Source organism: Poecilia reticulata, chromosome 13, assembly GCF_904066995.2.
Source record: "Poecilia reticulata chromosome 13, P_reticulata-male-v2, whole genome shotgun sequence".
Taxonomy (NCBI): Eukaryota; Metazoa; Chordata; class Actinopteri; order Cyprinodontiformes; family Poeciliidae; genus Poecilia; species Poecilia reticulata.
This window is the reverse complement of record NC_088842.1, coordinates 33,817,423-33,836,309: the sequence shown is the minus strand read 5'-3', so window position 1 is coordinate 33,836,309 and position 18,887 is coordinate 33,817,423. Positions and strand designations below refer to the sequence as shown.

At 41.0% G+C, this 18,887-nt stretch overlaps 1 protein-coding gene and 1 long non-coding RNA gene across 2 annotated transcripts; both read right to left on the bottom strand.

The window, feature by feature from the left end:
• Positions 1-2,503: 2,503 nt before the first annotated feature.
• On the bottom strand, positions 2,504-15,624 carry LOC103460053 (P2Y purinoceptor 14-like). The gene is made up of 2 exons (XM_008402032.3): positions 14,516-15,624; positions 2,504-4,894 (listed from the first exon to the last, which is right to left on the bottom strand). Exons 1-2 carry the CDS (start codon positions 14,547-14,549, stop codon positions 3,858-3,860), a joined length of 1,071 nt encoding a protein of 356 aa, XP_008400254.1. The 5' UTR covers positions 14,550-15,624; the 3' UTR covers positions 2,504-3,857.
• Positions 8,238-9,938, bottom strand: LOC103460052 (uncharacterized). Its single transcript, XR_532848.3, has 6 exons — positions 9,896-9,938; positions 9,696-9,808; positions 9,440-9,565; positions 9,039-9,170; positions 8,755-8,916; positions 8,238-8,642 (listed from the first exon to the last, which is right to left on the bottom strand). It is a non-coding gene; the product is annotated as an uncharacterized LOC103460052 (long non-coding RNA).
• Positions 15,625-18,887: the final 3,263 nt, after the last annotated feature.

Genomic DNA, 18,887 nt, shown 5'->3' with positions numbered 1-18,887 from the left:
ATTATTATGTTTGTTATCATTCTTACATTTGTAATTTTATGTTACCAGTTTTTATTTAGAGGTTTAGTGTTCAAATTTGTTGAAACTGGGGAGACTAAATTAAATCTTCCTTAATCAAGCATGTTTTTACAGATGGTGACTTAGATCTTCCTGGGATAGTCCTGAGCTGTAAAACCTGTCTATGTGTTAATTTAGTTTCTGTGTCTCCCCTCTGTCTGTCTGAATTCACATCCTACCTGTGAAGATAGGATGTGGGTTTCACCCCCTCCATTCCTTTTCACACTTTTCTCTCCCCTGCTAATAAAAGAGACAAACAAACTGAAGGTTTGCAGAACACATGGTGAGCGGCTTGGAGGAGCAGTTCACTGTGTCTTCTCCTTTTGCACAAGTTTGGTTGAAAACTCAAATACGTTGTCTGTGGTTCTCTTTTTTCATGTAGGTTTAAGAAAATACCTATCAGTTGGTGCCGTGACCCGGATCTCAACATACCCGTTCGCTGACAGACGAAGAACGACGATGCTGAAAACCGTGCCCGGCCAGAGTCCAGGACCTGGAAACAAAGTCCCGGGAAGTGAATTCTTCGCCAGGCCAGCATCCTAGGTCCGACTTTGTCTGCCAACAACGGATTGACGAGATCCGAACAGACAAAATGAACCAACAGAAACGTGAGTGGAAAAGCGCTATTCGGGTTTGAGTCCCAGGGAAGGAGAGGTATTTTGGAGCCCCTCTCTGGATGAGGATATCTCTTTGACTCTATAAAGCCTGACCCATCAAAAATAGTCAGAAAATTCTAATCTTTTTAGAACTAGGATCTTCATGAAGCACAAAACCGGTTCTCTTTTTTCATGTAGGTTTAAGAAAATACCTATCAAGGAGGTCGGAGGTTTGATTCCTCCTGGGCAAGGCACCGAACCCCAAGTTGCCAAGCAGTTGGTGTTTAAATACACGAGTGTTTGGAAAGGTGACTGATTTCTAGAGTAAACTGTCAAAATGTATCATTTATTGTTCTGATGCAGGATGGGGACGAGTCTGCAGTCAGACGGGATGTGGATCAGCTCATCCACTGGTGTGATCAGAACCTCCTGGAGCTCCTCAACAACACTGGGTCTACTGTGGATCACTTCCAGTTCCTAGGAACCGCCCGACTCGACTAACTGCAGCAACTCTACAAGTCCAACCTTCCTTATGAGCGGCTCGTCATCTTCTACTCAGTCTGTCCTGTTCATCCATCACTGTGTGGCTCGGATTATCCACAGAACCGGACCGGACTGGAGGGAACCATCAGGAATAAAACAGCAGCTAACGTGAATGATACAAATCAATCCTCACCGCGCCTGATAAACGAAAAGTATTCACTTCTGAGCATCTGAGGTCTGCAACACTTTGCACAGACCTCAGATGAAGTCTGGGCCTGCTGTGGGGAAGTGGGGTGTCTACAGCACTTCACACGAACTATGTGGGAACCTTTACGCCGACAAAAGAAAAATACATTGAGGGTTCAGTTTTCAAAGTCGTATTTTCATCATTTATTCATATATAAACAGTTTTAAACTGATTTTAATTAGCAACCTATATATTTAACCTCAAACAAAATATCTAGCTTGCTACCAAATATGTACTTCAAACATTAAACCGGTTCCAGTCAAACACATTCACTGTTTCATAGGATTCTGTTTATTGGAGTCTGCATGTTTCCTGAATTTCTCTGCAGTCGAGCTCTTTGGAACAGGAAACAAACAACTTATAGAAGATGACACCTTTAAAAATGTGAAACTCTCTAAACTCCAGCATGTTTTACAACATTCACTCTGGTACCAGATTTATTTCTGAGGATTTTAAATCAACAAAACACTTTGATGCCAAAAGTCCATTTTACTCAAAGAGCTTCTTGTTCTCCAGTTTCCTTCAGTCTGTAAAAAACTAAAATCTTTTTTTAGGATTTCCTTTAATATTGTAATATATTTATTGTAAAACAGTTTGTTGCAATAAAATGAAGATGCACAGTTAGAAGTTATACTCTTAAAAACTAACTCAACATTATGGTTTAGTCATATTTACTCATTTGTTTTCAGGATTAAGGTTTCAGCCAAATGTTTTGTAACATTTTAAAACAAAAAATCCTTATCAAGTTATTTAACTTTAACCTCAAATTAACATGCACCATAACTTAACGTTGTCAATTTAATTCAACTAAATGATTAAAATGAGTTTGTTCCCAAAGTAAGTCCTAAATGTTTTGCTCCCAGTAATCAGATTTTTAACTCTATTTTGGTTTTATAAAATATTTGTTTTGCTAACATGCAGGTTTGTGTGTAGAAATATCAGGGATTTGAACCCTGCATGTGCTAACTACCCGCTAATCAGCAAATCTAACTGGATAAAAGCAAAACATTCCTCCACACCGCCTCCTGTGCAGAAATCCTGCTGTTATACAGTTTGGCCACCAGATGGCAGCAGAGAAAAAGTGAGATTAAAACAAACGTCGCGGTTCCTCCATGAAATGTAGCAGTTCAACACAACTTAAAGCTTTATTGAATATAAAAGTGACACAGATAAATAAAAGGCATGTTTGCTGTTTGCTAAGCTCCAGTTTCTGACTCTTTCTGCCTCAGACCAACTGAAGGTGCAGAGGAATTCACAGCAACATGATGAGGCTGCAGCCGCCACAGGTTCGATGCCTGCCATCACACTCCACTCCACACCCTCCACTCTTCCTTTTTCAATGAATAATAAAGACGAAGCTAGAGCTAAATATGTGCTACTCTTATATACAGAACGCTTGCACTCACTGGCCACTTTATTAGGTACACCTGTTCAGTCCTTGTATATTAGCCAAACACATGAGAGCAGCTGAATGCATTGCAGCATCTAGACCTGTTGAATACCTGCTGAAGTTCAGCTGAGGATCAGAATGAGGAAGAAGGGGGATTTTGGTCTCAAGCTGGTTGGGTCAGTATTTGGCGTAAACATGAACACGTGGATCCGTTCTGCTTTGGATCAATGCTGCTGGTGCTGGTCTAATGGTAGGGAGGAATATTTTCTTGGAACCAGCTGAGCATCACTGAAACCTGAAGGCCCAGCTGAGTATCACTGTTGACCATAATCAGTACTTAATGGCCACAATGGACCCATCTTCTGATTTTCCAGCAGCATAATGGACCCTGTTTCAAAGCTCAGATCATCTCAGGTTTTCTTGAACATGACAATGAGCTAAGTGTACCCTAAAGCCTGATTAACATTGGGAATGTTTGCAAGGTCCCAAGGTTGGTTGGGTCGAGCTGCACAGGCTATAAATGCTGGAAAAAGTGTGTCAGCCACACTCTTCATGTCCATTTTCTGTGTTGAATGTACATTCATCAAGCATAAACCACGTTTAATGGACCCTAATATCTGCAAGATCGTCAGAACTCCATGCAGCAGAACATTTTGGCCTGTGGTGAAACAGAGATCCTCATCATTGATCTCAACATGTGCAGCAACTGTTTGATTATCTCTCATCAATATGGACCAGAGCCTCTGAGGAATGGTTCTGACAACTTTTTGAAACGTTGATGTGAAAATTCAAGGCAGTTCTGAAGGCACAAGGGTTTCCAATGCAGAAACAGCAAGATGTTTCTAATGATGTGGTCAGTGAGTGATCATCAGCATATATTCTGTTTCTCTTGTCTATAAATAGAAAAACATCACAGTTGATTCAGGTGTGAAAGATCTAAAAAAATACCAGCCTATAAGGACTGCTTGTTTTCTCCATGTAGTCCAGTTTGGGTAGTCATCAAGGATCTCCTCACGGCTCAGCACCTTCTTTCTTTTGCTCCCACCTTTTCTTTCTTTGCTACACATTTCTTTGTCCTCTTCTCCTAGATGTTGGTAAGACTCTGAGCGGTGCTAAGCGACTTCCTCCTTGCTTTCACTGACAGTTTCCTTAGCAGGGACTTTCTGAAAGTCCCACACATCAGGAAGTAGATCACAGGGTCGAGACAGACATTCATCGCTGACAAGAAGAGTGCTCCCTCCTTAATCTGGAAAAGCCAAAAACTGACTTCTGGGCTGAAGCCTGATTGGCTGAACTGACTCAGAGTGAATGGCACGCGGCAGACGTGGTATGGCACAAAGCAGATGAAGAACACCACCAGGATGCTGAAGATGCTGCGGTTGGACTTGCGGCAGATGTCGGTGGTATCACGGCGCATGCGGCGGTACGTCTTGCACACCTGGCGAGCGATTGATGTGTAGCAGAAAGTCACGATAACGAGTGTCACCCAGAACAAGGACACGCTGATATGGCTTGAGACTTTGTGCCACTGCTTGCCCAGCGGTGTCTTCCAATCCATACATTTTCCAGGCTGTTTTTCTTCAAATTTGCTCGTCAGTATTGTGTTGGGGGCACAGCACAGGAAAAGGAGGCTCCATGTGAGGACCGCCAGAACCCAGGCAGAGGTGGGCCTCTGTATATGCTGTAGCACAGATACGACACTGAATCTGGACCTGGAGGAAGGGATGGTGGAGGAGGAAGGGGAGAGGCAAACAACCTTGACGTAGCGCTCAAGGCTGATGAAGCCGATGAAGAGGATTCCAACATACATGGAGAAGTAGAAGAGTACGGCTGTGTAGCGACACTTGATCACATCGAGGTCCAAACTCTCATAACCAAAGTAATCAACCACCCTGAAGGGGAAGGAGAGCAGCATGAGCAGGTCAGCCACCACCATGTTCTTCAGGTAGACCACCAGCCCAGAGTCTGCTGGGACTCTGAAGAAGATCCAGGCGGCCACGACATTTAGACACAGGCCCAGAACGAAGATGGCGATGTAGAAGGGGGGAAGGACCTGCTTGGTGAAGATGCTGTGAAAGTCGGACTGGTTGGTGGTGTTGGACGAATTGAGGATCTCCATTCCTGGCAACAAAACAGACAAGATGGTTTTAATAAATAGTAACTGGTTAATGATACTTTTATGGAGTTATCAAGTCCAGAGGACCACAAAGTGCTTCACACTACATTCATTCACCCATTCACACGCTGATGATGACAAGCTACTGGACTGTAGCCACAGCTGCCCTGGTAAAAATAAAACATCAAAACTAGAATTTTCATGTTTTATGAAATACTGTATTTCCTGTTTATGCTAGTTGACATTTATATCCACAGTAATTCCACATATCCATGTAAAATCAAGAGCTGCTCATCAAAGTGAAGGCGAATTTCACCATCTCATTTCTTTGGTCCCCAGTGATAAATACAGCAGAGTTTCACTTGTGCTACATGTCACTAAGTTGGACACCAAGTTAAGACATTTCCACAGTTTTCATCCAGTCCAACCTCAGCTGGTCTTTAAGTCAACAGATTTTACCAAATGTTTTATTCCTGCCCTCAGCTTGTGATGCAGGTCTAAGATTAATCTTCTGTGTTTTCCATCCTCAATGCAGGAAGGTTTCTTCTAATTTGAACAGCTGTTTGAACTTTTGCTTCAACTGTTTGGAGAAACAGGATCTTTAGTAACATCTCGTCTTGTTCCTCTTTTTTCAGTTGGTTGTTTTGCTGTTTATGCACATCAGCTTAAAGTCTTTCTGTTCTAATGTTTCTGCCACTTTAGGCAGTTTTTCTCTGTTGAGTTAAAAATCTTCACCAGTTTTTTCTGCATTAACATTAATCTGTAACAGTGTGCAGATCAACAGTAAGACTCCATATTGGTAAGATCAGTCAAAGCTTACAGTTCAGCGTTGTAATCACTGTTCTGCACAACATTTTATGCTTTTGAACTTGAGTTGACACCGACTTAAACTTTACTGAAAGTTTTGCTATGTAGAAAATTTGCATAGCAAAACATTTTAGTTACATTTCAGAAAGTTATCAGCAGTTGACTTCAAATATTTCATCAGTTTTCAGCAAACAGACTCAACTTACAGCATTTTTGCAGAAAATTCGTTTTCCTAGTTTTGTTTTCCTAAAGCCAGACCGTAGTTTGGCTTTAGGAAAACGTCTGTCGCCCCCTGCAGGCTGTCAGCTCCAACAGGAGAAATGGCCGGTTAAATCATCTCAGTGGTTCTGGATCCTGGAGTGGATCTCCGTCTGGGCCGGCACCAGAATCCAGCCATAAAAGCCTCCAATCGGCAGGTTGACTCAGTCGCACTGTGACACGGTTTGCAGATCACCCTCCAGATGTTCTGCGCATGTAAACAACTAAATCTGTGCAGCGGCTTCCTGCTGATCTCCTTTAAGTCCAGTGGCCTCCAGCTCTGTTTGCTCTACACCACGTGTGAAAATAACGAGCATCTTTGACTCCTGGTTGCTACTTCCTGCTCCGATTGATCCCGATCCAGCGGCGCTCCTTCATCCACTCCTGTGAAAACAGGACGGAGGACGACACCCGGCTGCCTTCCTGTCCTCCTCGGTTATTTTAGGGTAAATCCTGACTTCTGTTTGTCTAAAGATTATTTTTCTGCTGTTTGAAACAACATGACAGCATAAACTCCTTCACATCAATAATAACACTAAAACATGCAGCAAAGTTTCTCGGTATTTTCCTTTAGAATAAAGTACACTCTAAGAAATAATCTTGTAAATTTACAGTAACATACTGGCAGCTATAGACGGCAGAAGTTTACTGTAAATGCACAGTAGCTGTACCGTAATTAATCCTGACAGCAGATTACCGTCGATGCAAGTACGGTATAGATACTGTGAAAGAACGGTAAAATACTGGCGTCTATAGCTGCCAGTAGTTTACCGTTTTTTCGAAAGAACGGTAAAATACCGTTTTTCTGAAAGAACGATAAAAAATGTTGGTACCTACAGACGCCAGTTTTTTTTTTTCACTGTTCAGAAAAACGGTAAGAAAAAAAAAAAGCTGACGTCTGTAGATACCGGTATTTTACTGGACATGTACCTTTTCAATCCTGTAATTATCTTTTAAAGTGTTAAATACTGTAATGACGCCAACACAAAATAAAGTGTTCCAGACCACTAGAGCTTTGTGTCCGAATTCAGGGTCTGCATCCTTTCAAGCTCATTCTTTCATGGACTTGAGAAACGACCCGGTCTACGGAAGAGGGGTCCTGCGAAAGCACAGAGCATTGCAGAGAAGCTGTAGCCTTCAGCTAGCTGCCTAGCCTCCACCTCGGAGTTGTGTTGCTTAGCAGCTGTGACACAACATGATTTAAACAATGTTTGTAGGCGAGAATGTAGATGTATAAATCTCACATTTCTGCTCGGTTCATCAGTGCATCACCTAATTGCAACATCTGTCCGACGTTTTCGGTGATGTCTGCTCCCGCTGTATTAACACCCAGCTCCCCTCACCTGCTGCCAGCTGGTCCAGGTTTAGTATACCGCGGGAGAACACCTGACTCATTTAGGCTTTCCCAAATGACAGTTAGTTAAACACAGATATTAAGTCAGGTAACATCTAGTTGGAATATTTTGGTTCACTAAAATATTTCATTTATTCCTGAGCAAATCGGTTTGACTGATTAAAGTTAAGCCTAAAAACATAATAGTTTTATTAAATTGTATTGTCTTACCTGAGATTTAGAGAGTATTTGAAAAGGGATTCTTTGCTTACATTCCTTGTGTAAATGTGCTATATGTGTTTGAACATTTTAGAATCAAACTATTTTAAATATTACAAAAGGTGAAGAGTAATAGAGAAATCAGGAGAGAGAAAAAAAAAAACATACTCCCAGCCCGTTTTTTTTTTTCCTTCGCCGCTGCGTGATACACGTTGCCACGGTTACTAAGCAACATAACGCCACGGTAGAGGCTAAGCAGCTAGCTGAAAGCTACAGCTTCTCTTCCGGTCGTCGAGGACCCAAAGATGCAAAACCTGACTTTGGACACAGCTGTTCTTTGTTCGACTCCCCCTAGTGGTCTGCATCACTTCTGTTTTCAGAATTTTTTGTTGGCATCTCTTTTTTGTTGCATGTGTTTTTCTCGTCTTTACTGGGTGTTTGTACCTGTTGGTCACCGTAAAATACAGTGGTGGAAGTAAATATACCTTCAAATACTGGGGTTCCAGTATTTTTACTGTGAATTTAGTTTTACTACTGCATTCACTTTATGAGTAAGCTACTGCCAAGAACACTGTAATGCTACTTTTTAAAAGTACAGTCGTAGTTTTGCGATAGAACATTAATACCTAACTCAGTGTAAACTTCTTAGAAGTGCTATAATTGGTGTGGTTCTGAAATGCATAATCTGCATTAACCAGAACTTCACATAACACAAAAGAGGAAGCGATAAGTAACCGTCAGAACAGAATTTTTATTTAAAGGCACCACTATGCCTCAAGCCACATATATTTCCAGTATATTCAAACATTCAAAACGAATAACAACCATTCCTCAGAGAACTGGTAAAAAAGCCTTCAAAGTCAATGTATAGTTTCACTAACACAGGAATAAAAATTGAAGACTTTCAGTTTACAGCGACATAAACTGAGTTTAACTCATTAATTTCTACAATCCTATGAACATAAAAACACAGTTCTTAAAGAAATATCCATACTTTGGGTATCACTAAGCAAATCAATTAAAAAGGACTTCCAAAATCTAAAATTCAACATGGCTGAAATAATGTGGAATTCTAGTATTAACAGGGTTTTAAAATGTGAACTATTAATGGTTTTCAAGAGTCCAAGTGGCACTTACTTTGTTAGATGCAGATGAAGGCACCGTCCAACATGGAAAAAGAAAAGACAATACAATTTATAAATAATATGGAAATAGAAATATTTCAAAGAAAAGAAAAGGACAACTAACCTGAATGAGATGCCACTCAAAGTCTATTAGGTTTTTGATGAGGGTGGAAACCTGAACATTGACTGTCACTTTTTCTTTTGAATGGTCTTTCCTGTCTTTTTGGATACCATCTTCCCATGACTGACTTTTGTGCCCCTTTCTGGGTTAATCCCAATGAAGCGACTAAAAAACAAAATCAAAATGGGAAAATTCCTGAGAATATAAATAGTGTGGCATTCTGAATACAGCTGGTACAATATATAAATAAAGCTGTTTTTAATTATGTAAAGAGAAAACATCACCACCTTCGTCAAATGTTAGAAGGTAGAAGATGTGGAAGATGGACAACGCTGTCCTGTCTGGAATGTTGGCTGGACCCTCTCAAAGACAATATGGCCTTCAACGCTGACCATGCAGAAAACTGCTTGCCACAGGGACTGTAATAAACCAAGTGCTTAGTTGGAAGAACATAAAACAAATCCTCTCATTGATACATTGTATTAAGTATGTATTTAAATGATCATCATAATAAAGAGTGTCCATCTGCCAGGTAAAGTAAAAGCAAGGATCTTAAACTCCTCAATTGTCATGCAAGTCACATCAATGTTGAAAACTGTAGGCTGGATTAATATACAGAAGTTGTAGAGGAATTCATGGTACTTTGCACTGAAGGTGAAGTGTGCTTTCAAAGTTCATCAAAAGCTACCTTGGATGATCTTTTGATCACTGATGGTGAAGTGTCTTTGGTGCTGCTCTTGTTTTCACCAACATGCAGGAGGAAGGGCTGTCCTGGTTGCACGACAATGAGGAAGGCTTCAACACTGGCTTCCATCTTTGACATAATAAGACGAATAATAAAAATTATTAAATATATTTAGCAGCACAGCTACATTCAGATAGCAAACAAAGCCAATGAGAAAGTGCTTCTACAAAGAAGTAGGATCATTAGAATAACCACATACATATCTGAAAACATGGTCCACAGTTTGACATGAGCTGTTCTGGATTCTTCTTGTGGCCTTTGGATGTAGGACGAAGCACATGAACCCACAGAAGAATGCCTGGTTTTCCCAGCCTGGAGGAACAGCAGGATAAATAGCAGAAAGATTAGGATAATAAATAAACATTTTAAAGAGAAGTTAGCAAAACTAACCAGACCCACCAAAATACTTTGTCCACCCGGTTTACCCTGGAGAGAATTTTCACCACCTACAACATAAAGCATAAAAATGTCAGAAATAATTACCATGAACACAACTCAGACATTAGGCATTATAGAAATTAGTCAGCTTATAGAAACATTCTGGACAGCATTTCTTCTGCCAACCTGTCAGAAGAAATGTGCTGAAGTCATCATAACAGGCTTCAGTCACCAACATGACATACTAATGAAGAAAAAAAGAGGCAGCCAATATGTCATTATTTATTATCATTATTATTTATAGAGACAAAAACATTTTGGCTTGGCTTTGATCGCATAGATCAAACCACCGGTCCAGCACAGCCACTCTCCCCATTATGCCATCTATAGCCGAAAACTTCAAGAAAACGACTCCGCAGCTAAATAATGTTAACTCAAACGGCCTTTCTGACAGTTTTAATGTTCGTTTAACCACCGACACCCCGTGCTACACCTGCTTGTCTAGCTTTAGCTGCTAACAAAAATAATAAACCAAGGGTGCTCACGTCCAGTCCTCGAGAGATACCGTCCTGAAACTTTTCTATGTATCTTTACTCCAACAGACCAGGATCAGCTCTGAACAGACCTGCTAACCAGCCATTCATTTGATTCAGGTGTGTTAATTGGAGCAGGGAAGCATCTGAATGTTTCAGGATAGCAGCTCTCAGGGTCTGGACTGGAGCATCTCTGTACTGAACAGTCGAACCGATATCCAAACAAATCAACTTACGTTAAGCATAAGTTGATACTTTTGCGCAAACAGAAAGTTAATGATTTCATAAAAAATAATCAAAATCAAAAACATGACGATCTTAACATGAAACGTACCTTTTTTAAATAGATCTTTATTGAGATACAGAATACATAACAGTATAAACGCAGCATACATTGTGGTATAATGTCCGCCAGGGAGTTACAAACATTGAGACAATACATCACCATTACATTACATAAATACATTAAAGAGAGAACAAAAAGAGCATGTTTTAATAGATTTGGGGAACTTACCTTGTTATGATAAGATCCAGACAAGACGCCATCCTGCTGTCTCCAGGGCAACACGTGACGTCACAGTTACGTTGCGATTGTGGGAGCAACTCTTTATCAAACATGATCTCTTTAGGGAAACTGACAAACCGATCTTTGAATTTCACTCAACAAGTGTTTAATTAACATTGTATTTTTATCATACAACACCAACAATGGTAACATTTTTGATAATGCTCTGTAGATTTTGATTCATTCCCTAAAAGATTTATTATGGAAAGTATTTTTTTCTTCCAGTTTAATATTGTCTCTAAATTTTGCTTCTCTAAGATGCAAATACAAGTAAAATGTCTTGCCTAGGAAAAAAAACTGTATTGTACAATTATTTTGCAGTAGTTTACTGCCAGTCGTCAGTCTTGATTGTGACAAGAGAAGAAGACATCAAATTGACAATATCCTACCGTATTTTGGAATAACAGTATGTTGCTGCTGGAATTCAGCCGTAAATTTACAGACATTTCTAAGAGTGTAGCTGCATCTCAGAGCCTCTCCTCCTTCCTGCAGCTCAGAGTTTCACAACCGATCAGATTAGCAGAAACCGAGCAACAAAGATAAGAAGCATAAAAATAAATGTGATGCTCATATATGAGCATGCATCATGCTCTCTCTCATTCTGGTAAAGGCTATAAACACCAGTTGAAGATCCAAGTTCCTCCTTTCAGTGAAAATAAAAACTTTGCAGCAGGACTGAAGTCATAATTAATGTCTATGTTTATAATTTCTCTCAGTTTCTCCTGTAAACAATGCTGAGACTAAAAATGAGGCCAGAAACTGAATTCCTTAGACGGATTGTGGATGTTTTACTGCAGCTTCATCAACACAAACACAGCAGAAATCTGACAGGTGTTGGTGCGACAGGCTGGCTGCTGAATCCTTTTAATGTCGTTTCCCTGGAACTCGGCTGAGTTCGTTCATGCAAACCTCCTCAGGGCTTCACAGTCGTTACCTGGTGCAACGTTCAGGTTTCTAGACTCTGAGACGTTCAGAAGAATCCTGTCCACCAGATTTACAAACATCAGCCGAATTAATGCAAAACGCAGATTTTTAACCAGGATTTCATTATTTAGATGAAAAAGTAATCTCAGCCTTTTCTACATCATGAATTAACTGAGAGTAAAACATTTCTGGTTAAATCTCTCAGGCTGCAGTCAGACCTGTAAACGGCACCGTCTGCCAGCTAAAAGCAACGAATCGGTTTGTGAACGAAGAGTCGGGCACGGTGGTGGCAGAGTGATGATCTGGGCTGTTTCTTGGTGACGCTAAGCTTCAGATTCTTGTTTTAAATAAATACAAAAGGTTTTTAAACCCATTTCAGATTTTTAAATAATTAAAAATAAGATGTAACTAATGAAAAATAACAAACATAAAAAAGAAAACTAATAATAAAACTAACCTTTTAGAAATGAGTCGTCAGTTTGTTTCCTGGTTTATGAGTCATATTTGAACATCGGATGAACTTTGATCCTCAGCAACCTGAACGTCTCATGATGATCTCATGTGATTATGGACAGATTTACAGCAGAACCAGAACCAGAACCAGCGTTGGGAAATGAATGGACCTAAAGCTGGAAGTGGAACCTGAGCTGATCTAAAGCTTGTTTTTCCCTCAGAGCTTCGCTCAGCGATGAGCTTCACTGTCTCTGTGGTTCCTGTGGTTCTGATTCATCTCGGCACAGAGACACTGGTTCCACCAACCACTCAGATTATTATTATACATCAACCCAGAAAGCAGAATGACTGCAGTTCCAGTGAAACGGAGCGGCGCCTGAATATTTGCATGATTCCTCTGCCAGGTGGAGATAACCGCACATGGAAAAACGTCAAGACCTCAGAGTGTGGAGTTCAGGTCCAAAGCCTCCTCCGCTGCTGCCAAACAAGCCCAGAGCATAATCCCTCCACCACCGAGCCTGATGTCAGGCAGGAAGTGCTGATCTGACGTTTCTCTTTTCCAAATACGGAGAAGAAATGCAGATGAAATTTGGCCTCCATCTGTCCAGAGGAGATTCCAGAAGTTCTGCTGCAATCATTTTGAATTATTTTATTATAAATCTAATTTCTATTGTTGGTTTTATTCATTTTTTTTATTCATCTATTTTATTTATTTAAATAATCTTTTAATTATTTTATATTTCAGGTTTTTAATTAATTAATTGACTTATTATTGTTATTTCCTTATTTTATATCATTGTATTCTAGTTTTTTTCTTATTATTATTTTAGTTTTTTTTTCTTGCCTTGCTGTCATGAACTTTAACCTTTAGCATGTTGGTGAAGACGTGCTAGCAAAAACGTTGAAACCTTCGGCTAACCGTTAGCTCTGCTGTTAGCGCGCTAGTCGTTCCCTCCACCGGTTGATTGGAAAAACATTCCCAGTTACTTTGCTGCTTCCGGTTGGAAAATTCTCAGACTGAACGGAAAAAGACGGAAAACTTTCACATCTTTATGAAAATAGCAAAACACTCCGCAGCGTAAAGTCTTCAAGGTGTTACTATATTTCATTCTTCCTGCTCCAGCTGTGCTGCACTGTGTTTGTGTTTCTGAAAAGTGTGGCCAGGTCATGCCTTCTGGAGTTTCCTGTTTTGCAGTGCATTGTGGGAAGGCAGCATGTGTGATTTCCTGTGGTTTGGTCATCAGACCTCTGGTTCATCTGCCCTCATGAGCTTCATGCAAACCAGAGTCATCCTCAGCAGCCTTCATCAGATGCTCTTCATCTGCTGTCAGGCGCTCAGGTAACTGCCGGGCAGCTCCTGCCCCCTCTCTGCTGCCCCCTGGTGGACGTGTGGGGCTAACTACACCTGAATGAGGCCCGGCTCTGGAAAGCGGCGACTCGAAAAGCGTCGCTGAGTTTAAAAGTCCAGAAAAGGAGAAGTGATCAGCGGTTGGCCTGTCGAAGCTGATCAGGTTTCCTGGAGGCAGGAAGGAAAACTAAACCATGTAATTTTAGCTCTGACTTGTGAACAACTCAAACCTCAGCTTTGCATCGTGACCATAAAGCAGCTCAACGTTCTCATGGTGTGGAAAACAAACCGACCAGGACGCAGAGGAGGCTTTCATTACTTTGTTTTCATTATTCATGAAACTTATTAGAGTTTAAATAAATCATGCATGTTATTAATAACTCCACATTAAACTTTGATTTAGATTCTTCTCAACCTTTGGCTCCTGATTTGATTCATAATTTGTCACAAACTGACCTTTTTTAGTTTTACTTCATTTAATCTGGTCACATTTAAGAGAAAAATAAAAACCGGAGCCAGAATCAGCCTGACGACCAAACATGAAGTTATGAAATGCGATAAGAAGCGTTATCAGTTTCCAGAAGCAGATGAATCAGAGAAACGCAGAAACTCCTGGACTTTTCTAGCAGATCACATTCAGTCTGATGAAATATCCCAACCTGCTCTGACTGAATCCTCATTAACAGCAGATTTGATCTGATCTCTGCTGGATCCGTTTTTCATCCATCTGGGACGTTGGGATCACCAGTGGAAACGTTAAAGTGTCAGATGTGTGGTGTGAGTCTCCAGCTGACGTCCTGCATGCTGTGTTTTCTCACCTCCAGCAGAGCCAGCTGTGCGGCAGCCGTCCATCCAGATGTTCCTCGATCCTGCAGTCTGAGCTCCTCCTTGTGCGCCGAGTCATATGAGGGACGACGAGCCGCGCTGGAGATAAACTTCCTCTGTTCCTGTGTGACGTTGCATCCTGTGGTCATTCTCACGCCTTCTCTCCACGGATGACTCTACAAACCACATCACTGTGGCAAACACTGCATGCCCACCTCACTGCTGCAGCCATGAATTCATGCAAACATGTTCACACGCTCACACCTACAGGGCAGAAACCAGCCAACCAAACTGAGGATGTGGGAGGAAGAGTGAACGAGGAGATCACAAGTTTTTCAGCTGAATTCGTGTTTAAAACATGAGGCGGAACAAAACGTGTCACTCTGGGTTCGGTTTAAATCCAACTAGAACCCAAATATGAAAATAGAAACCAAGTCAGACGATGTGTGAACTGCAGTGAGCGGATCCTTTAAACACCAGGCTGTTGTGCAACATGCAGCGCTGAGGAAGTCACTGAATTTATGCAAATGTTTCAAAGGAAATTATATTTTAGGACACAAGGAGGAAGCTGCAGCTTCACCAGGCGGCTGCCCTTCAGCCTGCAGGAGGGGCGACGGCGAGAACTGGGAGAACTGGGGGGCGACGGCGTGTTCTGCTGGGTCTGCTGGGTCTGCTGGGTCTGCTGGGTCTGCTTCCTGCGTCCGTCTGTCTGTCTGTCTGTCTGTCTGTAGGAGCAGCTTTGCCCCCTGCAGAGCGGCTGCAGCTTCCTCACAGGCTTCTTCTGTGTTTATTCAGGATATTTTCTCTGATTTTAATATTTGATGATCAGAAACATTAAAATGTGAGTAAAGCACCGGACAGAAGCCACCTGAAACAGGAAATAGTTTTTCATGGCGCTGTTTAAGATTCTAATTCAGAAATTCTCGGGTATCATCCGCGCCGTCGGGAATTTGTTGGCCTGCCGAGGATCAGCGTCACAAACAGGAAGTTAATTAGCACAACTCCTGATCTAAATCCAGCTTCAGTGATTAATGACTCTTCTTCTGAAACGCTTCCATCGCTTAAATTAAGCAGCATGATTTTAAAAACAGTAAACAGTTTGCGTGTACCAACACGCAAACTGAGCCGGAACCGTTAGAAACGGGTCAGAACGCGTCTAAGAACAGAGTCAGTCAAACTTTCCTGAAATTCAAGCCAAACCAGCAACATGGAATCACAAATCAGGGTTTGATCAGCTTCCTAAACTCCGCAACTGACTTCCTGTCTGTACTGATGAAGTGGGGGCTCGTCCGGGATTGCCAGCTCCTTCTGACCTGCTTTCCACACGTCCAGTTGTTTATTTCTTTCCATAAACTCAGACTAAATTAGTTTTTTACAGTGCTTCAATACATAAATGTTCACCACAGAAAACACTGTAAATATTTCACGCATTAGGATCAGCTGCCATAAATATGTGATCTTTTTATAATAATAAATCATGTATAAACCCTTAAAACTAAAATAAGATCTTGATTAAAAACAATCTTTATTAAATCCAGCTTGAGTTTACAGAAACACGGCCTATTAAATACTTTACAGCAAACCGTAGCAGGACTTCACTGTTTGCTTCATTTTGTTGTCAAGGTCATTTCTTTATTAGTTTGGTGTGTTTTTAGCTTAATTACATTTTAGTTTGTTTATTTACTGCGACAGACTGGCGACCTGTCCAGGGTGACCCCGCCTCTCGCCCGGAACGTTAGCTGGAGAGGCACCAGCACCTCGCAACCCCACTGAGGGACAAGGGTGCAAGAAAATGGATGGATGGATGGATGGATGGATGGATGGATGGATGGATGGATGGATGGATGGATGTTTTTAAAAATGTATTTTCCAGATGCTGCGTTTCCTTTCTTAGTTTCCGTTTTGTGACCGGATGCGTCTCCTGGCGCCGCCTGACATGTTGGTGTTTGGTGGTTTGGTTTGACCACAGCGGAAAAACCCTGAGCTGTTGTCTTTTCTTTTCTTTTCTTTTGTGTGATTATATATAACAAATAAAGTGTTAGAAACGGGTGTGGAAAAAAGACAACAATAGAAAGAAAGAAAGAAAGAAAGAAAGAAAGAAAGAAAGAAAGAAAGAAAGAAAGAAAGAAAGAAAGAAAGAAAGAAAGAAAGAAAGAAAGAAAGAAAGAAAGAAAGAAAGAAAGAAAGAAAGAAAGAAAGAAAGGAAGGAAGGAAGAAAGAAAGAAAGAAAGAAAGAAAGAAAGAAAGAAAGAAAGAAAGAAAGAAAGAAAGAAAGAAAGAAAGAAAGAAAGAAAGAAAGAGAGAGAGAGAGAGAGAGAGAGAGAGAGAGAGAGAGAGGAAGGAAGGAAGGAAGGAAGGAAGAAAGAAAGAAAGAAAGAAAGAAAGAAAGAAAGAAAGAAAGAAAGAAAGAAAGAAAGAAAGAAAGAAAGAAAGAAAGAAAGGAAGGAAGGAAGGAAGGAAGGAAGGAAGGAAGGAAGGAAGGAAGGAAGGAAGGAAGGAAGGAAGGAAGGAAGGAAGGAAGGAAGGAAGGAAGGAAGGAAGGAAGGAAGGAAGGAAGGAAGAAAGAAAGAAAGAAAGAAAGAAAGAAAGAAAGAAAGAAAGAGAGAAAGAAAGAAAGAAAGAAAGAAAGAAAGAAAGAAAGAAAGAAAGAGAGAGAGAGAGATGGGAGGGTCCAGTGTGGGACGTAGGAGCTGTTAAAGATAAAGGAAGATAAGGTTAAAATTACTGATCAAATCATTTAACGTTTCCACTGCTAGAGAAAAAACAACTAATAAAGTAATAACAACGTTAGGCTGTCTGCCCCTGAGCAGACCACCAAAGGTCAAAGGGCGCATCACAGTGAACCCAGACCAGAACCGAACCATCGGTCCAGTCAGCCCAGATCAGCTGATGCACGTTTTAAACCTTTTCATTGATGTGATGCAGTTAAAAGACAAACTGGGATCTGATTGGCCCACGTTGGGAATTCATCCTCTATCGATTCATTCATTCATTTTTGTGTTTATCTCAAGGTTTCTTTCATGATGTCATTGGAAATAAATAAATAAAACAAGAAAAAAGAAACGTATTAAACTCATTAGTTGGCCAACAGTAATCCTGATGGAGCTGGTGAAGAGACGCCACTCCGATTATTCCCCATGTTCCCGTCTGCAGCGCCGACCCGGAGCAGACGGCGCCGACGAGGAGGAGACGGCGCCGACCCGGAGCAGACGGCGCCGACGAGGAGCAGACGGCGCCGACCCGGAGCAGACGGCGCCGACCCGGAGCAGACGGCGCCGACCCGGAACAGACGGCGCCGACGAGGAGGAGACGGCGCCGACCCGGAGCAGACGGCGCCGGCGAGGAGGAGATGCTCAAGATGGCAGCAATGATGGCACAAAACAGGAACAACCATAATAATTATAGCAAAATTCGACAATAATCAAAGAACAAACATAAAACATAATGAGTTGGATTAATTCAGGCCAAGAAAATCCTGTGAATGTGTTTATGTGTGAGATTAATAATCTGTCATGTCTGCGATTCTGAAAAAAACATGGATTTAACTAACCGGTTAACAAAACTTCATTAGAAGATATTTAAGTGAAATATTATTGTAGTTTTAGTTTCTGGACCGTCCAGGTGTTGAATCTGGTTTGAGTTCCAGATATTGAGCCAGATTATCTTTTAGCGTAATTTCCAGGTGAATATATTCAGTAAAAGGTTTGTCCAGGTGTTAACATGTAGAGAGTTTTTTCATTTCCAGTTGAGAAGTTTTATTTTCTTGGCGATATTGAGAAACTAGAAACGGATCTTTGCATTTATATGGAAACTTTTCCGTTTCATTGCTGTTACCAAGTAGACAGACGGCTGGAGAAACGGGGCTCTGCAATGGACACAAGTTTAGCCCTGGAATCTGCAATTTTAGTTAATTCAGCTAATAATGCTGGTGTTTCCATTAAATTGTTGACTCAGGATGTTTAGGATTTAATGATGTTTAAGTCGTTGGTACTGGAGAAAACCTCTGGACCAAATCACCAAAAGATATAAACTGATTACTGTGAAATATATGTTGGTTTTGAGTGATTCCCTTTTCTGCCCATGATGAATATTAGATCAGTTTATTCTGGATTGACCCAGATTATGGACTTGATGATATTTAGTGATTTTTGTGACTTTCCACCAGGCTGTCAGATTAGACTTTACTGTGGATGTTTGAAAGTAATTCATTTTTTATTGATTGTGTGAAAAAGGTAATTCTGAAAATGAGGTATTTTTTACGTTGGTTTTGTTCTGTGTTTAACCTGGAGGTGTTTTCCAGGCTGGGTGTTTGTGGACACTGCAGCCGGATAATGGGAGGAAGAGGAACCCAGCAGGGAGGAGGAA